Source organism: Miniopterus schreibersii (genome assembly GCF_964146895.1).
Source record: "Miniopterus schreibersii genome assembly, chromosome: 1".
Taxonomy (NCBI): domain Eukaryota; kingdom Metazoa; phylum Chordata; class Mammalia; order Chiroptera; family Miniopteridae; genus Miniopterus; species Miniopterus schreibersii.
This window is the reverse complement of record NC_138101.1, coordinates 43,291,442-43,319,213: the sequence shown is the minus strand read 5'-3', so window position 1 is coordinate 43,319,213 and position 27,772 is coordinate 43,291,442. Positions and strand designations below refer to the sequence as shown.

Here is a 27,772-nt window from a genome sequence, read left to right as displayed (position 1 = left end):
ATACTTATACTGTGATATAGGATATAGGTGTATACAGTATAAACATATGACATATAATAAATAGTATAAATTTATAATATAGTATAAATATGAATATATTAAATACAGATATATATTATAAACACATAACATATAATATAAATATATTATATATCATAAATCTACATAAGTTTCTATATAGAAATGGGACTTCTATATAAATTCCCAAGATAGTTTCAAGACTTGGGGCTAATAGTTTACTATTTTCAGGTAATTTTTTTTTTTAGAGTATCTTTAAAAATAAAAATTCATTGAGTTAGGACTACATGATAAATTTTTTAAAGTAATGAGTCCCCTAGCATTGTCCCACACTTTGGGAAATACTGGTCTGAAAAGTAGTAAGAGCAATATGTTAAAAGAATTACCATATGACCCAGCAATTCTACTCCTAGATACAGGTTGCCCCCCCCAAAAATGTATACACACTTAACAGCTGACAGCGCAGTTGATGTTTCTTTTCAGATTTAACCCATTGGAATTAATAATATTGGGGAGGAGGAATCTTAAGTATGTAGTTCAGTATGATGTAGTTCAATAAGTGCATGTTATTCCATGTTTTAGATCATCATTTAGTTTTCTTCAAGCTGTTATTGAGTATTTTTCTTATGAAATTAATAATTCAAAGTGTGTATACTTTTGGGGGGAACCCTGAATATACCCCAAAGAATTGAAAACAGTTGTCCAAGCAAAAATCTGTACACAAACGTTCATACCGCACTATTCACAACAGCCAAAAAGTAGAAACACCCAAAATGACCATAAACAGATTAATGGATAAAGAAAAATGTGGTACATAAACACAATGGAATATTATTCAGCCTTAAAAAGGAATGAAATATCAATACATGCTACAGCATAGATGAATCCCAAAAACATTACACTAAGTAAAAGAAGCCAGACACAAAAGGCAACATATTGTATGATTACATTTATATGAATGCCCAAAATAGGAAAATCCATGGAAACAAAAAGCAGATTAGTTGCCAGGAGCTCTGAGAAGGAGGTAATGAGAAATGACTGCTTAGTGATTACAAAGTTTCTACTCCAGATGATGAACAAGTTCTGGAAGTAGATAATGGAGATGCTTACACAGCACTGTCAATGTACTTGATGCCACTGAATTGTACACTTGTAAATGGTTAAAATGGTAACTTTTATGTTATGTGTATTTTATCACAATATAAAAGTAATGACTACACTAAGGTGGTAATGGTTGAAAACAGAAATATAACAAGATTACATTGCAAAAAGAGAATCAGTAAGACTTAGTAACAGATTGTAAGTGAAGGTTGAAGCTGAGGAAAGAAATCAAGGAAAATGCTAAGGATTTAAATCTGAAGTGGAGGCAGAGAAGGAAATCAAGACAAGAAGCTGAAGTTTTGAGGTTTGAAAGAATAGTACTGCCACTAACAGGAACAGGGAGATGGGAAAGATGTGGTTGGAGGGTGGGGCAGATTGAGTTTTAAACATACAAAACCTGAGATGCCAGTGATTTAGAAATTCAGAACTGTTTCCTCTAATTAACCAAGAGAAGCTTTCAAACAGATGGATAGTTTTGGATAATACTGCTAGAAAAGGAAAGATTAAAACATTTAATTACTTTTGGCTATTGAGTATTGTGTTTAATATACTTAATATACCCATATAGAATTAATATACCTCTTTAGTATGTTTCTTAAAGATTTCCAGAACCAACAAATATATATCTTTATGATGCAGTCAACTCATTCTGTGGATTATAAATAGTACACTCTCAAACACAACTGTGTGGATTATTGGGCATAGAGTGGGGGCGGGGCTGCCAATGCAATGTTTATAGCTTTTCCTTGCCTTGTATGCAAATTTCATTAGAGGCTGAGACCATTTATACACTGCAACTATAGCTTCACTTAAGTACCAAAGAAGGATAACTACACTTCCTGGAAATCCTGGCACCATAAATGCAGATGAAGTTGCTTGGTACAGCTCAGTAAACTGGTGGTATACAGGAAATACCCTGAGGTGAATTGCTATAGACATTACATAATTCCCCACAAATCCTAATTTAGGTTTGTCTTTAAATTGTTCACAAAGAAAAGAAAAATGCTCAGTAACAGCTTGAAGAAAACTAAATGATGACCTAAAACATGGAATAATATGCACTACTGAACTACATCATACTGAACTACATACTTAAGATTCCTCCTCCCAAAGAAACACAACAATGAAATTAAAAGCAGATCTTATCTACAGCTTTTGTTTAAAAATGCGACAAAACTGTCATAAAATTCATATGAATTTTATTTAAATCTGATTTACGGGAGGGAGGGGGAAATGCATCATACCAAAACACACTTTTATAGTGCTCTCATATGTTCTCTCTTCCCCAAATGATTGTCTGTCACATTTATAAAAGTCCTCCCAAATGCATGAGTTCAGGAACATAGTACTCTATTTCAAGGTACGTTCATCTCTGTTATCTACAGCAATTCCAAAATAAGACCAGGGCTGCTCCTACCTCTGCCTCTACCTTGACCCTGGGCCTCTCTTCCACAAAGCCATGTACACTTACGGCCTACCTGCTTTGGTTTCATCACACCCCAACATTTTGAAATTACGATCACCTAAATTGCCTTTAATATATATATGTCAATACAAACAACAAATATATCTATACACACACACACACATATATTCCATTCAGCGCATTAAAAAATAGGAAGCAAAGCAAGGACTAGAAACCTCTTGCCATTGATATTCATCATACAATCCATATCACATTCGATTTCTTCAACTCATCCCTTTCTCTCCTGTCTCTATGGTTAAAGCTTTAGTTCAGGCCCTAGTTGGCGCTTATCCAGACTACTCTAAGAGCCTCTTTAGTCTCCCAGCCTCCATCTCCCACCTACCAACAGAGCTCCAAAGGAACCTTTGACAAAGAGTCTCCCTGGCCAAGCTTTAGCTTGCTCCTCTGAACCCTCTTCTCAACAAGGCCCTGACCCTTGGGCTCCTGTGTTCGTCTTTGCAGAATCCAGTTTTAGTAAGAATCATCCACCCTTGATGTCTGATTATTCTCCATATCTGGTCAAATTCCTCGTCTCCCACCATCCCCACTGAAATGTGATTACTTTGGTCTACCTTCAGCAAGAACCCTGTTACATCAGTTCAGCAAAAATTACCCAACCCCCTTAATAATTTTCCATCCACTAACATCTATCCCCCAAACACACATACACTCCTTGGCTATAAATCTCTGCTTTTCCATGCTGTATTTGGAATTGAGCCCAGTTCTATACTGAGGTCTCTTTACTCCTATTGTAGTAGTTCCTGAACAAAATCTGTTTTCACCTTTTTAACTATTGTAGAGCTATGGTTTTCTTTGACACCTTCTAAAATGCCAATCTGTTATTACTCTCCTTTTAAAATCTTTAATACCTTCTGTCTTCAGAATAAAGTTCATATTGCTTAGCCTACCTCTCTGAATGCTGCTACTGTAATCTCCTTGAACTCTCTACTCCAGTCATTCAATTATTTGCCATTTCCATGCTATTTTCTATCTGAAATGCCCTGTCCTTTACCCATCTGTCCAATACCTACTCATCTTTCAAGACTCTGTTCAAGAGTTACCTACCATAATCCTTTCCTGAGGCATCCCACACATACACACTTTAGAATAGATCACTCCACCTTACCACCTCCACTAAGACATGTCATTCTTCTTATCTGCTTACAATGTCTTCCACTCCTAGGAGATTCCAAGACTCCTTTCAGCAATCATGGGATCTCTTTGATGGTTTCTGAGCTATCATGCACAACAGTGTGAATGAACTTAATACCGCAGAACTGTACACTTAAAAATGGTTAACATAGGCCCTGGCAGGGTAGCTCAGTTGGTTAGAGCATTGTCCCCATACACCAAGGTTGCGGGTATAATCCCCGGTCAGGACACATGTAAGAATCAACCAGTGAATGCACAAATAAGTGGAACCACAAATCAGGGTTTCTCTCCTGCTCCCTCCTTCTTTCTCCTCTCTCTCTCTAAAATTAATCAATTAATAAAATGGTTAAGATAGTAAAATGTTAGGTTGTGTGTATTTTACAAAAGCAAGGGAATAATAAACACAGAATTCAAGATAACAATTATCTTGGGGTTGGAAGAGCAAGGGGATGGGGTAGGGAAGGAACACAGCTATATTTTAAGTTACTGTTTATGTTCTAGTTGTTTTTGGGTGGTGAGTTCATGGGTCTTCATTGTATTACAAATATATAAATATGTATATGCATGTATGGATCAGAGATGACAATGTGTGTATTATGAACCAAAATGATGGTTAATCCAAATCTGTACACCTGACATTCATTAAAAATTAATTTACCATAAAATCCTCATTTCAGAGAAATAGTACAAATAAGTTTTAGCCTCCTAGTTCCTCCTTTGGAGAGATGCCAAAGAAATGTGGCATAATTATGCCACTCCTTTTCTGAGACATTTATTTTAATAAGAAATACTGGAAGTTTCCAAGAATCTCAAATTGTAGTAGCATTTTGGCTTAACAGAGTGATCGATAAGTTTAAATCAGCCTGCAGTTCAGAGAGCGTCACTGAGTTGTTAATCCAGAGATCAAAGAACTGAAAGGGGGGAGATGGAAACATTATTATTAGTGAATTAAATTGAATAGCTGAAGTGGTAGGAGATAAAACCAGAGGACAGGCAGGGAAGATAGAAAGAGGTGGGAACTGGTTTCCTCCCTATCCCCCACCATATTTCTCCCCGCCCTCTTCTCCCCTCCCCGTTTCTGTTTCTGTTTCTGTTTCTGTTTCTTTTCTGTTTCTTTTCTTCGTGTCTCCAGTAGGGCAGGATGACTATGGATTAAGATATATTGATAAATACCATTATAGGGGGGTTTCAAGTTATGCATTGTTCTTAATACAAAGAGTTTGGAGGATAGCTACTTTCCATATTAACTGTCCACATAAACTGCTTAGTATTGGAATTTTATTAAAATTAATACTATATATTTTTTTGTTCTAGGCTGTGCTTTTGAAAAAAAAATTATCACCTTGAATCTTAACAACCACTCTGTAAGATGTACCTGTTTTTTAGTGAGCTAAAATGGGATTCCATAGCAAGATTCAAATTCAAGTAGTCTAATTTCAGAGTCTCTTAACCACTCTACTATATTACCTCTCTGAGCTGCTTTTGTCAGCGGCCTCAATTGACAAAATCTATGGCACCACTCAACGAATCAGGGCACCTGGTCATCTTAAATTTGTAGTATCAGTTGTCCCTCAGGAAGAAGCAGATTCTCTTGCTGAATCTGCCTGACTAGGATCAAGGATAGTGGGTATCAGGTGGGGACCTGGAAGGAAACAGGGTATATTCAGCTGGAATTTCGAAAAGAATTTAATGACAGTTCTACCTACAGAAGTGTGGACAAGACTAAAGGAACCAACAGAGGGGTGTTGAGGGTAACCTGTGGGGAGCTATTATTTCTTGGAAATAAGCAAGGTAAGGAAAAGATGTTACTGGAACCTAGGGATAAGCCTGTTATATATTAAATAACATTTTAATGAAAAATCTTTTATAAAACAAATAATTGAGTGAAAAGAGTAGCAGGCTTAAGATAGCTGGACTCGCCAGGCCGGGCGTGGCCCAGCTGCTGAGCATCGACATAGGATCCAGGCGATCAGGGTTCGATTCCCGGTCAGGGCACATGCCCGGGTTTCGGGCTCGATCAGTGACTCTCTCATCATTGATGTTTCTATCTCTCTCTCTCCCTCGTCTTTCCTCTCTCTGAAATCAATAAAGATATATTTAAAAAAAAAAAAAAAAAAGATAGCTGGACTCATATCTATTGCTGCATTTAATTTGTTGCAATATTACATGTTATGTAGGCTCCGGGAAACTTGTGAGAGAATGTGAATAAAAAAGACCACTACCATCTTAATATTATTATGAAAATAGTTTTGACTTTGTGGACTTCTTGAAAGTGTCTCAGGGACCCTTAAGAGGGAGGGGGGAGGAGTGTCACACTTTTAAGAACTGCTATTCTATAATATAGTATATTATAATCTGTGCTCATTCAATCCTTTCATACTCGTTACACACTGAACACTTAGGACTGCCACCACAAAGCACATGTGTGATATTCAGTGGTTATATTAGAACCCTTAATGCATAATAAAAACAATAGTATTGACAAAAGAGATTAATGAAAAAATTCAAATGATTCACAAGGCTATCACTGCTATAAATTAGAAAACCACAAGTATTTGAAGCACCTACAAGTATTCTAAGAGCATTATTCAATACAACACATGCTAGCTATGCAAACGTGAGGATCACTTACTATATAACTAGAAGACTGCTTCATGCAGAATCTGGTGTAAACACTTTGGTTTCTGGTGCTTTAGGCACCAAGAATCCTATTTTACTAGCAAGTATTGAGCACCTTGCAGGGTATTATCCCAGGGGTGCTGCTATAGGAATACAAATAAGTAGGACAGGGTCTTAGGATGAAAAAGTATTGTAAGATACTTTTTAAAAATAGATTTGTTTACATACACACACCTAAACAAAATATTTAGCTTTGCTGAGCTTTATCAAGGGTTATCATCTTGCATTTAATCTGAACATTATTTTACTTAACATTATTTTAGAAAAATTCATCTACGTTTTCTGCAAACAGGTCTTGCTTGCCTAAGTATTTTAAGTATTTATTGTTGCCACTGTAAAAATAATTTATATCTGTTACTTATGTAGAAAGTGTAATCCATTGACCTTCTATCCATCCACTTTGATAAATTCCACTATTATTTCTAAAACTTAGTAAATTCTTTTGAGTTTTCTATGCAACTTTTTCTGCAAAATTTTATTTCTTCCTTTCCAATTCTTATAGCTTTAATTTCCTCTTTTAGTTTTATTTTTTGGGCTAGGATCTAGAGTACAATGAAAAGAAGTGAAAAATGGGTATCCTTGTCTTGTTTTGTAAATTCACAGTGTACTTCTATTTATCGTAGATAAGCCAGGTTACCTAAATAAGCCCTTTCCTAAGAAGAAATGCTGCACTCAATATTATTTTGTATTAGTTTCAGGTGTACAGCATATTGGTTAGACAATCATATATTTACAAAGCGGTTCTGCCAGTATTTCAAGTACTCACCTACCGAATACATAGTTATTACAATATTACTGACTATATTCCCTATGCTATTCTTTACATCCCCATGACTATTTTGTAACTACCAATTTGCACTTTTTTTTTTTTAATCCTCACCAGAGGATATGTTTTTATTTTTTATTGATTTTTAGGGAGAGAGAAACATCCATCAGTTGCCTCCCATATGTGACCCAATCGAGGATCGGACCCACAACCGAGGTATGTGCCCTGACAGAGAATCGAACCTTCAAGTTTTTGGTGTAGGATGACGCTCCAACCAACTGAGCCACCCAATTTGTACTTCTTAATCCCTTCACCTTTTCACCCAGTCTGCCAACCTCCTACCCTCTGGCAACCATCAGTGTTTTCTGTATCTATGAGTCTGTTCCTATTTTGTTTGTTTATTTTGTTCTTTAGATAGATTCCACTGTAATTGAAAAATAATAATTTTTTAATTAAAAAAATTTTTTAAAGAGTAAATGCTGCATGATTCATTCAACCCTCAGTTCTGAAAGTCATGCCTTAGCTAGTGACTGCTGTAAACTGACAGATACACCTTACCACACGAATAACTGCATTGTCTAGAAAGAAAAGATTATTTGTTGCACCTAGGAGGTAAGCTAAAACTTGGCCAGAGAGTTGGCTATATTTGCAAAATGTCAGGTGATGAAAAATTCATTTAGACTTGTTAAAACACATTTTTAATCTCCTGTCATCTTTAGAGCAACCTGGAAGTTGGATGGGTTAGGTATCATACATAATGTACATTTGCAAAGAAAACTGAAGCATAAACAGGCCAAAGAAATTTGTCCAAGATCTCAGAGCAAGTGCGAGACAGAACTATATACTGTATCTCTAGATTCCCAGCCCATCTCATCATCCCATCAAGTGTGAGGAAAACAAAGCACTGCATGGTCTAAAATGCATCCAAACAGAAGCTATTCTCAGCGCTCCCAAGGATGATGACTGTAAGGGTCCGTTCTCCACTTTGGCCTTTGCTCAGGCTGGCTGTGAAGGGTTAACTCAAAAGTATGTAACCAGTATTATTATTTGGCACTGTGTGGGCTATCTTGTGGGAGCTCAGTCAAAACTATGAAAGGGGAAACTTTCCTGCCCTCTTCCATTCCTTCCAAGGAGCATTACTGTACATCAGCTGAGGGGATTCCCAGTCTACAGAAATCACTGAACTACTCCTGTCGCTTTTTAGGAAATTTCTTCTCAGCACATTAGCTTCTCGGAAAGCATTTTTTTTTTTCTGGGGTCTATAACAAGTCTGTCAGGGCAGACTCTTTCTTTTGGCCTGATGCCATTAGAGGCTTAAAAAGTAACAGCACTGGAAAGTGAAACTAAAATGGGATACTTCCTTAACTCTTGTTTTCTTTCAAAACCAGACTCAGATCAATGAATACTAAGAAAGTGGGTATATCAAAAGCCTTGCAAAAATCGAGAGAAATATACATTTGAAAAGAGTTATAATTTAGACTTTTATTCAAATGATTTGTATAGGGTTGACTGTGGATGTAACACATAATAGTTGGCTTGCTATTAAGTTTGATTTTTTTTCTGAATTCTCCTCCACATTGATCATACTTATAAAATTTCTCCTTGAGCAGATCCCCATTCAAAACAAGAAGAGATGGGTCCTTTGTTTTAATTCTATGCTCACCAGACAACATTATGATTACTGATCCAACTTCCCAGGACCCAATCAACCCAGTCACTGAGAGATCCTCATTATTCACGAATAAGTTGTCTTTTTAATTTGCATCTTTGTCTCTTGTAGATTTGGTTAGCAGAATTAACCCTTTGAGAACATGTTTACTCTGGATTAGGAAAAAATGGGTGTTTTTCCGGACCTATAAAACCGAGGACCAGATCCTATAAAACCCTCACAAGGTATTACCATCCTATGAGCATCTACCCACCTTCCTGATTGATTTGCTGGCGTCCCTCTATACCAGTTTTAGTGTATTTCTCTAATTACACATGCTTTCCCGTCCTGTCTACTTGTCTAAGTACAATTCACACTTTAAAGTTCATGTGTGCACTCCTGGTCTTAATGAGTTTACTCTCCTATGAAACTCAAATTATTTAATGTCTACATGTACTGTTCATATAACACTGATCAGTTTCTTTTATTGATATTACTGTTTTATATTTGTTAGTTTTTCCAATTAGAATGCAAGTCTATCAAGAACAGACATGGGATCTTAACGCTCCTAGAATCCTGAGATTAGCTTGGTTCCCTACAAAGTACACAGACAATAATGATAATAATAAGTACAACTCTCCTCATTCCTCTTCTTCTACCACCACCCATGGCTATTTACATAATACGCACTAAAGAGATTTGCATTCCCTCAATCATTTGATGCATAATTACAGAGAACCTCCAATGAGTAACTAAGAACTTTGTATATTTACCCCAATAGTCCTTGGAATGAAGGCTGTGACCCACAGCTAGCTGAGAATATCTGTATTGATTTTACCTACCTGAATCTATGCTAACTTCTGGGGAAAGTACAGTCTTTTTAAGTTAAACTTGGTTCCTAATAGCTAGAGAAAAAAACAATATCCATGTCCTAGTATAGAAATCTGATGGGTCAATAAAAATTCTTAAAGAAGATGCACAATTCTTATTTATGCTATTTCTTAAAGTCTGGAAAAATTATTCTCTTCATCCATCCATCCTTCCATATTTACTGAATACCTTCCATATACCAGGTGATAATGTTCTAGTTGCTGGGAACACAGCTGTGAATAAGACTGGTAAAGTCCCTGTTCTTCTGGGGCTTATATTCTAGTGTGGAAAAATAGACATTAAATGAATAAAAATAAACTAATCAAATATCAGTGAGAAATGCTATGCAGAGAACTAAAAGAAGGTCATGGCTGCTTTATTTACTTATTTTTTATATGTCTTTATTGATTTTAGAGAGAGAGGAAGGGAGAGGAAGAGAGAGAGAAACATCAATGATGAGAGAGAGTCATTGATCGGCTGCCTACTGAACGCCCCCTGCTGGGGATCGAGCCTGCAACCCAGGCATGTGCCCAGACCAGGAACCGAACCGTGATCTCCTGGATCCTAGGTCGATGCTCAGCCACTGAGCCACGTGGGCCGGGCTGTATAGCAGACTTTTAAAGAAAGCAAATAGTTATGTATAATTGAACATCTTTCCCTCTGATCTTTTACCAATTTACCCCAGTTCATAATCTTATTCATAGACTTCAATTTGAGTGCTCCTTTGAGATTTATGAACTTCCTTAAAATGTCGGGTCAAAAACCTTCCTTTGAACTTTCAACTAACTTGTGGCCAAAATGCCTCGGGTTCTTCTGGCTGGTGGCTCAGTTGGTTGGAATGCCGTCCCATACACCAAAAGGCTGTAGGTTCTGTTCCTGGTCAGGGCACATAATCTGGGTTTCGGGTTTGATCCCTGGTCTTGGTGCTTACAGGAGGCAAGTGACAGAGGAGGCAGGTCATGGCTGCTTTAGATTGTATGCTAAGAGAAGGTACTATTTAGCTAAAATCCAAATGTGCAGAAGGAACCACCTAGGCAAAGGAACCACCTAGGCAAAGGAACCACCTAGGCAAAGAACAGAGGGAAAAGCATTCCAGATTTAAAAAAACAACAGGTAGTATAATGGTTACTGTGACTGCAGTGTAGTAGTTGAGAGGGAATAATATGAAATGAGGTTGGAGAGATAGGTAGCAGCCAGATCATAGAGGACTTAGTAAAACTGGATTTAATTCTAAGTATAACTGGAAATGATTGGAGGGTCGTAAGCAGAGTATTGACATGAAGACTTATGTTTTAAGAAATCACTCTGTTCCACTACAGAAATGAAAGAGAAATGAAAGCATATGCCCAGAAAAAAATTTATTCAATAATGTTCATAGCAGCTTTGTACATAATAACTAAAGTCTGGAAATAATCCAGATATCCACCAACAACAGAATGGATAAACCAACTGGTATATTTGTGTAATGGAATACTATGCAGCAATAAAGGGAAATAAATTGCTGACTCATGTAACTAGAGACAAATCTAAAAAATATTATACTGAGAGAAAGCAGCCTTGCACAAAAAAGTATGCATTAAAATGGTTCCATTTACATGAAGTTCTAAAATAAGCAAAACCAATCTACAGTAAAAAAATTAAAAGAGTAGCTGTGTCAGAAGTAGAGTAGGTGTGGAGAAGTCTGACTGGCAGGTGGCATGAAGAAACTTTCTGGAGTGGTGGTAATGTTCTATAACTTGATGGGGGAGTTGGATTACTTAAGTGCATGTATTTTTAAAATTCATCTAATGGTACAGTGAAGAGCTGAACATTTCAATACACATAAATTTTACCTTAAAAAACATAAAAATAACTCAATAGAAACACTTCTGGTATGGTAGAGTAAGGACCTCTGAAAATATGTTCCTGTGTAAAAGAAAAAGGAAAAACACTGAAAAAAAAAATAGTCATAGCCCACTTTTTCAGAACTCTGGAAATTAGCCAAAGGTTTTCAGTAATCTAGAGAATAACTAAGCTGACTTTCAATAAGAACAGAAAACTTTGTGGCATTTTTCATTGTTATATTCTCAGTCCCCTTTTTCCTGGCTCTACAATAACCTTGAAAAATAGCCTCACAATTGCATAGCTCTGAAAAGCTGCCTAGAAACAAATGGAGGGGAGAATGGGTTTGGAGGTTCTCAAAAGCCCCATTCTCTGATGATTATTACTACTGGTTTATCTGAAAGCTTCCTTGAAAACTTACAGGGCTGTCTCTATTTGACCCGATTCTGTGTTCACTTGGTGCAAACAGCCTTACCCTAGGACTTATGCTGAAAACAGTCAGAAGCAATTGCTTCACAATCGTTAACTACCTGAGGTGACTATACCAGCTGAGTCTAATAAGAGGCTAAACTTTTTCAAGAAAAAATTGGAGAATGACATGTCTATAGATGCTTTTAAAAGTTCTAACATATTTCTAGGAATCTAGAAGGCCACATGTATGTGTAAAGCTATGCAGATACTCAAAAAAGACCTGGGAAGACCCTTAATCTCTCACCTTAAACTGACCTTGAGGTTCTAAACAAACAGGAAGTGAAGGCTAAGGTAGAATTGTAAACTGCTTGCCAAAGCATTGAAGGCATACCCCAGCACATACACAGAGCCACTCAGTAAAGGCTGAGAGGCTTATTGGTTCAAGGCATTTAAGGAAATTTTAGCACAATCATTAGCTAACAATTAGCTAACTGAAGAAAGACTTCAGTGGCTATACACAATAAATATTAAAGAAATTACAGAATTAGTTCACGAAAGTCACTAAAAAAAATAAACAGCAACAATAGCAAATCCTGAGGAGGAGAAGAACCTAATTTCCAGAGTTGCCACATTAGATTATTTAAAATATCCAGTTTCAACAAAAAAAGTTACAAGACATGCAAAGAGAGAGCAAAGTATGGCTCATACATACTTAAAAAGCAGTCAACAGAAACTGTCCCTGAGGATTCCTTCATTGGACTTACTAGACAAAGACTTTAGATTGGCTATTATAAATATACTGAAAGAACTAAAGGAAACCATGTCTAAAGAATTAAAAGAAAGTATGAGAAAACATCTCACCACATAGACAGTATCAATAAAAAGAAATTATAGCCCTGGTCGGTGTGGCTTAGTTGGCTGGAGCGTCATCTGGTACACCAAAGGGCCATGGGTTCAATTCCCAGACAGGGCACATACCCAGGTTGAGGGTTCAACCCCAGGTCAGAGCATGTACAGGAGGCAACCAATCGATGTCTCTCACACTGATGTTTCTCTCTCTCCCCCCCACCTTCCTCTATCTCTAAAATCAATTAAAAGAAGATTTTTTAAAAATTATTAAAAAGAACCTCTGACTTTGACAAGTACAATAACCAAAATGAAAATTTCAGTAGAGGGATTCAACAGCAGATTTGAACTGGTAAAAAAAAGAATCCAAAAACCTGAAAATAAGTTCATTCAAATTATCCATTCAGAGGAACAGAAAAAAATAAAGAAAAATGAATAGAGCCTCTAAGTATACCAACACATATATAACAGGAGGAGAGAGGAAAAGACACAATGGGGCAGAAAGAATATTTGAAGAAGAAATGGCCAAAATCTGCCCAAATTTTATTAAAAATATTAATATACAGCCCTGGCCAAAGTAGTTCAGTGGTTAGAGCATCGGCCCGTGCACTGAAGGGTTGAGGGTTGGATTCCTGGTCAAGGGCACCATGTACCTGGGTTGCAAGTTCAATGCCAGGCCCTGGTTGGGGTGTGTGCAGAAGGTAACCAATTGATGTCTCTCTCACATCGATGTTTCTCTCTCCCCTCCTCCTCCTCCTCCTCCTCTTTACTTTGCTTATATAGACACAGCTGAGAACTTAGATACTAACAAAAGCAAAGTTTTCACCATGTATCTTTTGTACTGTTTAAAGTTGAACTGTTCAGAGCCTCTTCCATCCATGATATCAGACATTTCTCTGAAATTTTTTGGCATTTTTACTCATAGTCCAATTTTTTTTCTGCACAGCTACTGGGACGGCTCCTCCATGTCACTGTTTCTTAGAATCCTTTCCCTCATCAGAAGAAAGTCTCTTTGCTGATTGAAAGTCTTCTGGGTTCTATCAGTCCCTACTCATTTCCCTTCCTTTTGTCTTTCTAGTTTCCCACAGCTAAGTCCACTGACTTACCCACTTGAAAGCTTAGCTTTGTTCCGATCCCTGGAACAAACTGACCTGGAATTCAGCACTCTAGCAATTTCTGCCTGCCCCAAGCAATAATTCATTAATTATTCTGATGACAGAGTTCCTGCATTTGAGATTCCAAGTCTTATGTGTGCAGTTTGCAGATACGGGCTTTTATCTTGGCCTCTTTGCCAAGTTTTGGGCCAGAACCTAACAGATACACTAGCCTAGTCCTACACTAGCCTAAGCCTTGCCTTTCCCTGGCCTATCTCTACATTGTTGTGGCCTAGCTGACTATGAAAAGACCTCCCAGATATTTCCCCTGTTATCAATCCCTTGCAAAGAACACAACCAGACTTGGATACTGCTGAAGTTCACTATCAGACCCAACATGTTATACTATATGGGTATCACCAGCTTCCTATTGATATTATCTGCTGTAAATAATCAGCTATGTACTAGTGCTAAGACACAAAGTTTTGCCCCTATGTGTTATCCAGTGGAAACTGTGCTAATTTCAGTTATCACTGTTATCAGTTCAATGGGCTAACACTTTTTTCCCTTTGCTTTGCACTTGACAGTCATCTTAGAGCACCTTAAATCAACCTGTTTCTATCCTGTTCTCCCAAGGTCTGTCTCTACTCATGCCCCTTTTAAATTTATTTCTTCAAGAAGTATCCTTTGTTTTTGCAATAATCCTATTATAGCTATGAATCCTTTTCTTACTCCATTCTTGATGTTATGCTGCTTTTATTCAAGGACTGTAATACATGAAACTTTCTGTCTAACACATCAGAAATCAAATATCTGAATAAGTATTGTTTTCCCTCAAAATAGCTATGTTGGAGGCTATTCACTTATTCTAATGATGTTATAAATGGCCAAAACATTTCTGGAATTCTTTTGAAATTTGCCAGTTCCATATCTTTAACCTTCTCCAAGAAGATCAAACCTGTTACTTTATAGTATTTGATTAAAGGGCAATACCTGGCTAAATTACTATTTCCAAAAATTAGATTTACCTACAAAAGATGAAAATTTGCTATTACTGAGGAATTTTTAAAAACTGCTTAGAGAAATTTTAAAAAATTACTTAGCCTCTGAAAGTAATTGCAGAAGTTTAAAATAAATGTTGAGCCCAGTGGGCGTGGCTCAGCTGTTGAGCATCGACCTAGGATTCCCGGTGAGGGCACATGCCTGGGTTGTGGGCTGCAGCTGATCAATGACTCTCTCATGATTGATGTTTCTATCTCTCTCCCTTCCTCTCTCTGAAATCAATATATATTTAAAAATAGAGAAAGAAAATAAAAGTTGAGAAAAAACATCACAGAATAAATGAATGACAACCTCTGTATAACAACACAATTATCTTACCTCTAAGATTATTCTTCTATATATAAAATGAAGATAACTTCTTACAGAATTATTATAGGGATAAAATGATAAAGTAAATGACATCTCTGGAATCCATCAAGTGAATAAATATTCCTAATCATGCCTCACCACTGCAAATTAAGATGGATTCAAAACACAATTATTAAAACAGATTCATTTTAAAACTGGATTTAGGTCTTTGACTTGAGGATTAAGTTGACATTTTTATTTTGCAGGAGGTTAAAGATGAAAATCAAAGATCCATTTTAAAAATCATTTCTATATGCAATGAAGTTCTGGTTTTCAGGAAATAGTTCATGATTTGGAAAGTGAAACTTAAAACTCACTCTTACTGAAAAAAAGGGGATGGAGGGAAATTCCAGAACTCAGAAGCCACAATAAATATAAATAATACCTTCAATTCTTCAACATGGGAATTCCCCAAGGAACAGACAACAGGTTTTTGCAAAGTCAACTGTAATGCTATCCAATCAGAGTTGGAGAGGAAAAGTGCCTTTACAAATAAATACTGCATCCTAGCCCCACGTTTTCTGATACATTCCTCAACTGCCTAGACATTCTGAGTCTACTGCAGAGGAAACTCCAGTCACAGCACCATGAACCAAAGTGCTGTTCTAATTTTCTGCCTTATCCTTCTGACTCTGAGTGGCGCTCAAGGTAAGGAACATCAAGGGATATTTAATTTGTAGGGTTAGAAATAGAACTGGGTATAAATTCTACGAATACAGAAATAGTGTATTTGCAAAAGTTTTACAGCCTGCCTATGAATGAAGGGTAAATGAGCAGAGATTCCCTCTGGTCACAGAGTTTATAGTCAGAGAAGCAAGCGGAATGAGAAGAGGAAGGTGGGAGCAAAAGAGAAAGGGGGAAAGGGAGGATAGACAGAAAATGTGAAGGAATGAGGAGCGAGAAGATCACGGATACCCTTAGTCAATTTAGCCTAATTAACCATATGAACTATGCGCAAGGGTATGATCTTAAAATCAACAAGTTGCAATTACATTCTTTCAGATAATTGACTAATCAATCATTCAGAGCTCTTTTATAATGGAATCATCCCTTCTCAGATTGACTATGTGATGACGCGGGGATACAGTTTATGCTAAGTACCACCTAATCCATATTAAATGCCTAAGATGAAAATTTAGCTAACCTCCCCTGCTGTACCTGTCTCTTTTTCTGCAGGAGTACCTCTCTCTAGAACTTCACGCTGTATGTGCATCAAGATTAGTGATCAACCTGTTAATCTAAAGTCCTTAGAAAAACTTGAAATGTTTCCTGCAAGTCAATCTTGTCCACATGTTGAGATCATGTGAGTAGAATACCATCTGATGATTATCTCCCTGGCTGTAATCAGATAAAAATACTTGCTGATCACAAAAGATCAGTAAAGGGTTTATGATGATTCTAAGACTTCTGTATAGCGAAGGGAAACATGTAGAGTGAAACTTAAATGTCTGATTTAAAAACTGTATATTCCATCTGTTTATCGACCAACATTATTTTAAACGTTTTCACTCCTACTTACTTCAACAGTGCCACAATGAAAAAGAACAGGGGGAAAAGATGTCTGAATCCAGAGTCTAAGGCCATCAAGGATATGCTTAAAGTAATTAACAAGATAAGGTAGGTTTGCTGTTGCTTACAGAAGAACTGTTCTTTAAGAAATGTCAATCTCAGGAAGTTAGAAATATTTGCATTGAGCTTTCCTGTGGGATATGTGGCTTAAAAGTATGTTACCACCATGCCCTCTCCTCTACCTCCAGTTATTTATATACTGAGGTGTCACCTTGGTGGTATCAAATGTTACCCTACATGTCTAAACATGTCAGTAAGACACTTCAGTCTCGAGGCAGAGCTATAACTATCCACGCAAAGCTGCCAAACTTTCCCCAAGCCTTTCCTGGCCTTAAAAAAGCAGCACCTGTAACCCACAATGATTGTGTAGCAGCAGGAAGCTCACCACATACCTCACTTGAGCACTTGATGTTACCTATGAACTCAGTTGAGTTTCAAGTAGAACACAGACTGAAGCCAGAGTTGAAAGTTTCAAACTTTTACACCCTCTTTCTCTTCTTACAGGTCTCAAAGATCTCGAACACGGAGAGAAGCATAATTAGCACACTACTGATAAGGACGGACCAATATGTCAAGCCCAAATTGTCCCTGGATTGCAGTTCTCCTAAAAGGTGACCAACCAGTCACCAAATTAGCTGCTATTACTCCTGTAGGGAGGCAGATGGCTCATCATCCTGAGCTGTCCAGCAGTAACTCTGCCCTGGTACTATAAGCTATGCTTAGGTGCTACATTTCTAGTGAATGTGCCAAGCCCTAGTCCTGCTTTCCTCACCTTTCCTACCTTCTAAACGTTAAGAGATCTTTCTGCCTCTGGGCTTACCAGAGTTCTTAGAATCTCAAATAACTAAAAGGAATGCAATCAAAATGATAATATAATCTGCTTTTTAAAGAAAGATCTTTACTCCATGGGCTTCTACTGCCATCTTCCAAAGGGGCTCAGACTCTTCTGGTGGTTGTATATATGTGTATGTGTATATATATACATACTACAAAATACATAGAAGCAGCCAGAAATGTCTGAAAATGTATGTGAAAACAGTATTATTTAATGAAAGACTATACAAAGTAGAATCCTTAGATGTATGTTTCTTATATTGTTTTCAGTGTTACTTGTGTAATTTAGTACTACACATGAATGAGCAATGGAAGACATTTTAAAATCTACATATTTTAGAGAAAATATCTTTAGAGAAAATACCATGTAAGACAAATATGCTGAATGTTTTTCAAAATAAAAATGATGTGCTCTCCTGGAAAGAGTAAGAAAGATTATTTATTGTTGAGAGACCAAGAAGGTAATAAAGTAATTACAACTATGATGAAGTGTCTGGTCGGTCATTTGACTGGGACATTTATTTCATAAGAAACTTCAACTGGAGAATCCTTAGCCAAAGAAGTTGGGATGGGTAGAGGACAAATGAGTATGAAAATTACCATATTCCTAAAAGAGACAGAACTCATGGACATGGACAACAGAATGGTGATTGTGGGGGGGTGGGGGGGGGAGTAGAAGAGGGCAGAAGAGATAAATGGTGATGGGAGTAATTTCATTAAATTTTAAAAATTAAATAAAATTTTTTTTAAACAAGAGAAAATCACCATATTCCTTCTAATTACTGTACTTTCCCGAAAGGCCGACCATACAAGATTCCTTCAGCACTGATGTGTCCTGAGCTTCAGACCCTTATAGCCAACTTTCTATGAGACATTTCTACCTGAATATCCCATAGGAATATCAAACTCCAAAATATCTTAAGTTAATTCCCCTCTCCCCCAGATCTATTGCTCCTCCTCTATTGTATATCCTAGGTTTAATAGCACCATCATCCACTCTTGCCCAAACCAGAGACCTGGGAGTAATTCTATACTCCTTCTTCTCCCTCACCTCCCATATTCACTCAGTCACTAAGAAGATATTTAAAATTCATGTAGTTGGTAAATTATTATATTGAGAATATATTTTAAAAGCCCTATGAATAAAAAAGGAAAAGATAGACAATTGAAAACTGAAAAATAGATATGAACAGGAATTTCACTTTTTAACTTATGAAAAGATGTCCAATCTCTAATTAGGGACATGTCTATTCAAATCATTATGGGATACAATTTCACATCACCAGACAGGCAAAATTTTTTAGGTTGAATAATACCAAGTGTTAGAAAGGACTCAAAGCAATGAGGAATGCCCCTCCACTGTTGGTGAAAGAGAAAATAGCTATGACTACTTTGCAAAACAGTTTGGTATTACCTTATAAAATTTAACATGTGCACACTCTATGTCCTAGTAATTCTACTACTATGTAGTACCATAGACAAATTCTTGCACAGGACATATATGAGAAAATGCAGCTAACAGCAAAACTCTTGACACAAGCCAAATGCCCATAAATAGAATGAATAAGTAAATTTGAGTGTTTTAATTCAGTGGAATATTATACAGCAGTAGAAATAAAGTACAACTGTACATGACATGGATGAATCTCAAAAATGATCTTGTACAAAAAAAACATATCACAGAAAAGTACATGCAGTATGACTCCATTTACTATACAGTTTTAAAACAGGCAAACTTAATGTATTGTGGAGTTAAGACATATATGATGAAAACAAACAAAAAATGAAGGAATGATTTCCGTAAAATTCAGGATGGCGATTACTTCAGGAGGTGAGAAGGGAATGCAGTCAGGGAGGGGCACATAGGGGGCTTCTGGACTATGATAAAGTTCTATTTTTGACCTAGGTAGTGGGTATATAAGAATTTGTTCTTTAATCTGTACCTACACATTTTAACTTTTAAACACATGCTCTATTGTACACTGAAAAGGCGAAACAAAGAAACAAAAAATTCTTGAATATTACCAACTGTGAGGTGTCTTCATGAATATTAAGCAACTTCACAGAGCAAAATGGAGGATTAGCTGATAGTGGAGGTGTAATGTATAATATGGTGACTACAGTTCAATAATGCTGTATTTAATATTTTAAAGTTTCTACAAGAATAGATCTTAAAAATTCTCATCACGCCCTGGCTGGGCAGCTCAGTTAATTGGAGTGTCATCCCATACACTAAAAGGCTGCAGGTTCAGTTCCCGGTTAGGATACATACCCAAGTTGCAGGTTCAAGCTCCAGTCGGGGTGCATATGGGAGGCAACCAATGAATGTTTCACATAGATGTTTCTTTCTCTTTCTCCCCCCCCATGCTTCCTCCCTCCCTCCCTTCCTCTCTCTCTCTCTCTCTAAAAAAATCTATAAAAACACATCCTTGGGTGAGGATTAAAAAAAAGATGTTCTCATCACAAGGAAAAAAAACTTGTAACTATGCATGGTGACAGAGGTTAATGACTTATTGTGGTAATCGTTTCACAATATATACAAATATTGAATCATTATGTTGTACACCTAAAACTAATACAATGTTATATATCAATTATATCTCAATGGGGAAAACTAGGGGGGAAATCTAATGCAATATCAGAAAAAAAGAAAAAGGAGAGAGAATGCAATCACATTCTGGTATACGAAAAATGAACACAGAATATGACCATTACTGTGGGTGCCTTAACTGTATCACAGCAAAGCTGTTGACAGAATTTCTCCTTCCTGTCCTCTCATTTTCTTTTTCTTGTTAACCCACTAAGAAAAAAAGAATGATTTTAAGTTGAGTAATACCAAGTGTTAGAAAGGACTCAGAGCAATGAAGAATGCCCCTCCACTGCTGGTGAAAGAGAAAATAGCTCTACCTCAAGATTGAAGTGTCTTATTGACACTTTTATACATGTAGGGTAACATTTGATTCCACAGAGATGGCACCTGCTCTAAGAACATTGGCCTACAAAGAATGGAAAGGGGGAAATGACTGTATTTTTGTCTACTAACGTTGTCAGGCCACACTTAGTTAATTCACTGCTCCATATCTAAAACTTAATAACTGACTAACACTGTTCTCCCTCTGTTCAAGGGCTGGCTGAGAACCTCAATAGAGCAGTAAGAATATGACAAGCAGTGCTCTGGTTATTCTGAATAACTCATTAAAACCTGCTTGGGCCTCTGTGATCTCATTTATGAAAGAGAAATGGTCATCTTCCAGAAATCTTGCTAAGATAAAAAACTGTCAAGAGTTAATTATTTTAAAAGTTATTAATTTAAAAAGTATTTCTATGTCATAGGATTATAAATGACTTTATTTTTGCTTCTTTATTTTACAAATTTTCCTGCAAAGAACATTTTTGCTGTTTTTAATCAGAAGGAAAAAATTTAAGCAAATGGAAACCAATTTTCAAAGATAGTAAGTTATGTTAATCTTAAAGGGCTAGGATTTATGTTCTCAGTGACCTTCATTAAATTATTCATCTCTGAGAAAGATTTGAACTGAAAACAGAGTCATACACATACCAGAACTTCTCCATGCTACACTGAAAATTAGTGGTTTGTGTTAAAAATCATTAAACTATTACTGGATATATTTCAGATCACCAGATAATACTGTTTGTCATTATTAGTCTCCCTGCTTACCTTCTTGCCTGCTACCATTTATTCTATACACAAAAGACAAGAAAATACTTCTAAAAATGAGATTATGGCTCTTCCCTGGTCTCATCCTTCCAGCAGCATACCATTACACTGTAAATGAAATCCAAAATCCTGCCTCATAGTCTGTAAACTTCTACATCACTCTCCCACCTCATTCCTACAACTCTCCCCCTCCACCTCTCTACTCCAGCCAGACTGGCCTCCTATTGCTTCTCCGACACAGCAAACATATACCCATCATTTCCATAGTTCACTCCACTTTATTCAAGTCTCTGCTCAATATTACCTTCTCAGAGAAGGCTTTCCTCACCAATATATTGAAAATAGCATAATTTCTATTACTCTCAATTTCTTTACCCTCCTTTAATATTATTTATAGCCTTTATCAATATCTATAAATATATATTATATATTTACTTCTTGATCTATGTATTTTCTATCCCCACAAAGTTCTATGAGAGCAGGGACTACACCTGTCTTATTTACCACTGTATCCTTGGTACCTACAAGAGTACTGGGAACACAGTAATGCTTACTAAATACGTGTTGACTGAATGAATAAGTGAGTTACTGACATTTGCCATAATTAGAATCCTTTGCAAACTGGTGTTCCCTCCAAGGCCAGACTTCAGATAGTTCTTTTTACCTTAGGAGAAAGTAAACCTTGAAATAAAGAGAAGTTTACTAGTTTTGTTGAATCACCAGATAGGCAACAAAAGGAACGGTGACCTTCTCCCATTACAATATACAATATGTGTATTGGCAAACAGTTTAAAAGAGTATGAGAGCCCCTATGTGAGAAGAAAATTAAGGTTTTAGGCAGGGGCTTATATGATTTTCAAAAATAAAACCGTTTCCCCCTGGCCACTTTGGCTCAGTGGTTAGAGTGTTGGCCCTCAGACCGAAGGGTCTTAGGTTCGATTTTTTTTTTTTTTTTGAACATATCTTTATTGATTTCAGAGAGAAGGAAAGGAGGGGGAGAGAGAGAGAGAGAAACATCAATGATGAGAGAGTCATTGATCAGTTGCCTCCTGCATGCTCCCAACAGGAGATTGAGCCTGCAACCCGGGCATGTGCCCTGACTGGGAATCGAACCCCAATTTCCTGGATCCTAGGTTGATGCTCAACCTCTGAGCCACACCCGGCCGGGTTTAGGTTTGATTCTTGATCAAGGGCACATACCTCAGTTGCAGGCTCGATCCCAGGCCCCAGTCGGGGTGTGTGCAGGAGACAACCAATTGATGTGTCTCTCTTATATCAATGTTTTTTCTCTCTCTCCCCCACCCTCTTCCTTCCATTCTCTCTAAAAAAAAACAAAACAAAAAAAACAAACCACAATGGAAAAAATACCCTTGGATGAAGATTTAAAAAATAAAACTGTTTCAAACAAAGTTTAATGCTTTAATAGCAGCAGCTGTTAAGAGGAGGGGAAATCCATAACCCCCAGGGTTTTATCCTAAGAGACATTTCATTAAAAAAAACACAAAAGAAAAAAAATGAAAAACTTATTTTCATTTGTAATACAAGAATATTGTTTATATATTATGCAACATTTCCCAGGACACCCAAATCTAGTTAGTAACAGAAGAGCTTGGCCATCTCATTTCCTAGGCTCAGATGTAAGAAAGAAACTCCCTCAGTTAGTTTTAGAATGGGATAGGGGGAAAAAAGAAAAATAAATTGAAAAAGGTTAAAAATCAATCTGGCCCGGCTGGGTATGGCTCAGCAGTTGAGCATTGACCTAGGATCCAGGAGATCCAGGTTCGATTCCTGGTGAGGGCACATGCCCGGGTTGCAGGCTCGATCTTCTGTTGGGAGCATGCAGGAGGCAGCCGATCAATAACTCTCTCATCATTGATGTTTCTATCTCTCTCTCTCCCTGTCCCTTCCTTTCTTTGAAATCAATAAAGATATATTTTTTTAAAAAATCAATCTGAACGTGAGAGTTAGAATCTCTGCAATGCCATCATCACCAGAGTAGAAGATATTTACCTTGGGAGGTATGGTTTTTAGGGCTCAATAACTTCCCTAAAATTGTAAGTAAAATATATAAATATACATATACCAGTTTTTAGCAGATTCCCACGGAGCTCTATAACCTCCAAAGGTTAAAAACCATGAATGACTCTGTCCTAATCCACCACAGACCTTAAAAAGACCGTAACGGTTTGCAGAGCATTCACTTCAGGCTATAGGGACACCAATATACATACCTCATGTCTGGGCAATCTTACATGCAAATGACACTGGAAATAAATACCAGGCCAGTTTAGGGATTTCAGAAACCTGGCCTGAGCCTGGCCAGCATGACTCAGAGGCTGAGTATCAACCTATGATCCAGGAGATCATGGTTCGATTCCCAGTCACGGCACATGCCCAGGTTGCGGGCCCAATCTCCAGTAGGGGGTGTGCAAAGGTAGCCGATCAATGACTCATCACTAATGTTTCTCTCTCTCTCTCCCCCTTTTCCTTTCCTCTCTCTGAAGTCAATAAAGATATATATATTTTTTAAAAGAAATCTGGGCTGACTTCAACAATCAGGGCCTTAAAGGAGATATTATTGGTTTTTATTTACAAGGTTTTTATACAATTTCAAAGACTGCACTATTTCATTAATCATAATAACACACTTTTTAAAAATCTCTAGAACCACTGAGGCACAAATCTACCCTGTTAGAAATTAAAGACATTGTTCAAATTATTGTATGAGATGAAAAAGAAACATTCCTGGAATATTCTCAATTCAATGAGATTCAACTTAATAAATATTTACTGTACATCTACTATCTTTAAGATCCAATATAGCAAACAAAGACAATCAAGACATGATACCTGACCTCAAAATTATTATAATCTAGCTGAGGAAACAAAACACATACATAAACCAAATGTCACCACCAATAAAAGGTAGGGAATACTAATATTCAGATAAATGGTATTTGTAAGTAATGCTGATCAAAAAAGAAATCCAGTAAGTTGGAAGTGATAGATGTTTTAGACACATTTAGTAGAAATATAATGTGTTAAATCAAGGGAACATGTAAAATACCACCAAGATGCTGTAGAAATACAAACAAGGTAAAAAAAATTTAAAGGTAAGTTAAAGAATGCTTTGTATTTTTGCAATCATGCAAGCAAGAGGAACAGAGACCAAAGTTAGAATTTGTCAAAATGGAATAAAGGGAAAATTGAGACTAAACCATGAATGTGCCACTCTAAATACTGTGGTAATAGGACTTGTCATCTTAAAGATGTTTATTAAGAAAAGCCCAAGTACCAATGAAGTAAAAAAATTAAAAATGGAACTGCCTTATGACCCAGCATTTCTACCTCTGGCAATATATCCAAAGAAATCCAAAACACTGATTCAAAAGAATATATGCACCCCTAAGTTCATTGCAGCGCTATTTACAAATAACTGAAAGTAGATTAAAGATTCCTATTCAAAATATGTAAAGAACTGACATACATTTATAAGGTCAATACTCTGACTCCACTTTGACAAGTGATCTTGCAAAGGTAGAAGATGCAGACATCAAGCCAACAGGAATGAAAATGTCAGTAAGATATTGAAATAAACACTGATGTCAGGTGCCATGTTTCACATATTAAGTGAACAAAAGTAAAACACAAATGACAAGAGGACTGGGAAACTGGTACATCTACATAATGATGGGGCATTACAAAATTAGTCTAATCTTTCTGGCAAGTAATGTATCAAAATTTTACAAAAGATATAAAAATGTTTTTAACCTTTGTCTTTTTTTTTTTTTTTTAATGTTTTTATTGATTTCAGAGAAAGGAAAGGAAAGGGTGAGATAGAAACATCAGTGATGAGAGAGTCATTGATGGGCTGCCTCCTGCATACCCCCTATTGGGAATCGAGCCCGAAACAGGGAAATGTGTCCTGACTGGGAATCAAACTGCTGTCTCTTGGGTCATAGGTAGATGCTCAACCACTGAGCCAAGCCGGCCTGGCTAACGTTTGTCTTTATACTTTATACTTCCAAAGGAGGGAAATAGCCCAAGAAAGTAAAATCTTTGGGAAAAAATAGTAAGAGCATTTGCTATATTATTGAAATAATAAAAACAACTCAATGCCTAGCACTCAGAGTATAAACAAACTACAAATATAAAGAATCATATTTAAAATATATAAACTGCCCTAGCCGGTTTTGCTCAGTGGTTAGAACACCGGCCCTCAGACTGAAGGGTCCCTGGTTCAATCCTGGCCAAGGGCCCGTACCTCGCTCAGTAGGCTCGATTCCCGGGCCAAGTTGGGGCTCGTGCAGGAGGCAACCAATCAATGTGTCACTCTCACATCGATGTTTTTCTCTCTCTCTCTCTTCCACACTTTCTGAAAAGCAATGGAAAAAATATCCTCGGGTGAGGATAAAAATAGATAGATACAAAGAATGTTTAAATACGATTAATTAAAAGATATTGTTCAGTGACAAGGGTCAGATATAGATATACGTGTATGTGTTTGTGAATCTCATGTCATTCCTTTGATTAAAATCCTTCAGTGTCTCCTCATTATATAGACATTTAAACCATCCTCTGGTTCCTTCTCCATTTCTAGTTTCATTTCTCACCACCACCCCCGCCCTACTATCTTTCTACCCTTTACCTTTGCCAAAGGTCTTGCAGTTTCCAAAATGTGGCGTACTTTCTCATGCCTCCTAATCAGAATGCCTCTCCTCCACCTTCTACTAAATACCACCCAACTCTTCCAGACCTAGTTCAAATAATTATGTTTAAGTCCATCAGCCAGAGTTCTGTGGCCTTCTCTGCACCTCCAGTAACTGTACAATCCTTTATCATACCATTTCTTCTTCTATAATTGCTAATTTACATGCAGCTTTCCCCTACTAAACTGTGGGAGCAGAGAATATTGTTCATATATGAGCCTGGAATCATAATAATAAAAGCTTAATGAATAAAATAAATGTATGATAAACAGTAAATGAAGGGTTTCAAGAACATGGATTTTTTTTTTTTAATCCTTACCCGAGGATATTTTTTCCATTGCTTTTCAGAGAGAGTGGAAGGGGGAGAAAGAGAGACAGAGAGAGAAACATGGATGTGAGAGACATAGACTGGTTGCCTTCCACATGAGCCCTGACTGGGGCTGGGGATCAAGCCTGCAACTAAGGTACATGCCCTTGGCCAGAATCAAACCCAGGACCCTTCAGTCTATAGGCCGATGCTCTAACCACTGAGCCAGACTGGTCAGAGCATGGATTTTTTTTCTTGTACAGTTAGGCAAGCGATTTTAATGCAAATCTCTTTAAATAAATATGGATATTTTCTTTCTTTTTTTAAAAAATATATCTTTATTGATTTCAGAGAGAGGAAAGGAGAGGGAGAGAGAGAGAGACAGAAACATTAATGATGACAGAGTCATTGATCGAGCCCACGACCTGGGCATGTGCCCAGATCGGGAATCAAACCCCGAACGCCTGGATCCTAGGTCGATGCTCAACCGCTGAGCCACGCCTGGCCAGGCAAATATGGGTATTTTAGACAAAAGCATTTTCTCTCTTTTCAGAGTAATTTTCTTAAAGTTAGGCAGCAGCTGCTTAATGACTATGGTTACATGTCATCAGGCTATCAGCTAATTTGCCAAAAGTCACAGAGTAAAAAGATTGTGTCACTGCCAGTATTTAGCCACAGCTGTCCTCTAAATGATGTCCCGACATTCCCTTTCAGGATAGTTTATCCACAGGTTTAACCCAGTCCTTAAGCTTAACATAAAAAACATACACCAGCCAGGCCAGATACTAAGATCAGTAAGGGAAGAAAGAACTTGTTCTCTTCTTTCCCCTGAGATGCACACAGGATGTGCAACCCCCACAACACAATGGTTTGCTTGCAGCCAGCTTACCAGGCTGTAATATTTTGGAATAAAGGAATGACTCCCTGAACGGGGAGAAAAGAGGAAGAAACAAATTTGAGAATGCTAAGTAGGGGCCTCTGAGACTTTCAAGAAATAAACTCTTTTCAAAGCAGAACCCTTCAGTACTAACAGCAGCAGCTGTGAGGAGGGGAAGTCCACTCAGAGGGATATTCAAGCAGGCCTGGGGATTTCACTCTGAGAAACTTCTCCTTTCACAAGTAAAAAGGAAGACTCCTGTTTTCACTGCGACAGTGAGTCAGGCCGCGCGCACACTGAAACAGCCCACACTCGGCGCCGTGTCCAACAAACGGAAGGCGGAGGCCGAGCGCACGCGTTCAGACTGACTTGTCCTGCACGGCTTTTGAGGTTACATCAGCGCCGGGAACTGGAACTGTTCCAGGCAGAAAGGTTAAGTCTCCGTCCAAAGGGAAACTTGCATGTGTCTGATTTCAACAGCTCTGCCGATCCTTGGCTCCTTTCCCAGGACTGTGA

At 37.4% G+C, this 27,772-nt stretch overlaps 2 protein-coding genes across 5 annotated transcripts in view; one reads left to right on the top strand and one right to left on the bottom strand.

Moving 5' to 3' along the window:
• Nucleotides 1-27,772, bottom strand: part of ART3 (ADP-ribosyltransferase 3 (inactive)) — a 108,174-nt gene that overhangs the window by 55,841 nt on the left and 24,561 nt on the right. The window lies entirely within an intron of this gene.
• Nucleotides 15,805-18,168, top strand: CXCL10 (C-X-C motif chemokine ligand 10). The gene is made up of 4 exons (XM_081150474.1): nt 15,805-15,929; nt 16,458-16,584; nt 16,809-16,898; nt 17,355-18,168. The coding sequence occupies exons 1-4, from the start codon at nt 15,869-15,871 to the stop codon at nt 17,386-17,388; spliced, it is 312 nt and encodes a 103-aa protein (XP_081006600.1). The 5' UTR covers nt 15,805-15,868; the 3' UTR covers nt 17,389-18,168.

Bases quoted from the DNA above. Each gene is read 5' to 3' on its own strand.
- CXCL10 (XM_081150474.1), top strand. From the start codon at position 15,869: ATGAACCAAAGTGCTGTTCTAATTTTCTGCCTTATCCTTCTGACTCTG. The intron at 16,585-16,808 runs GTGAGTAGAATA...TTACTTCAACAG, and splicing joins TGTCCACATGTTGAGATCAT to TGCCACAATGAAAAAGAACA. The intron at 16,899-17,354 runs GTAGGTTTGCTG...CTCTTCTTACAG, and splicing joins AAAGTAATTAACAAGATAAG to GTCTCAAAGATCTCGAACAC.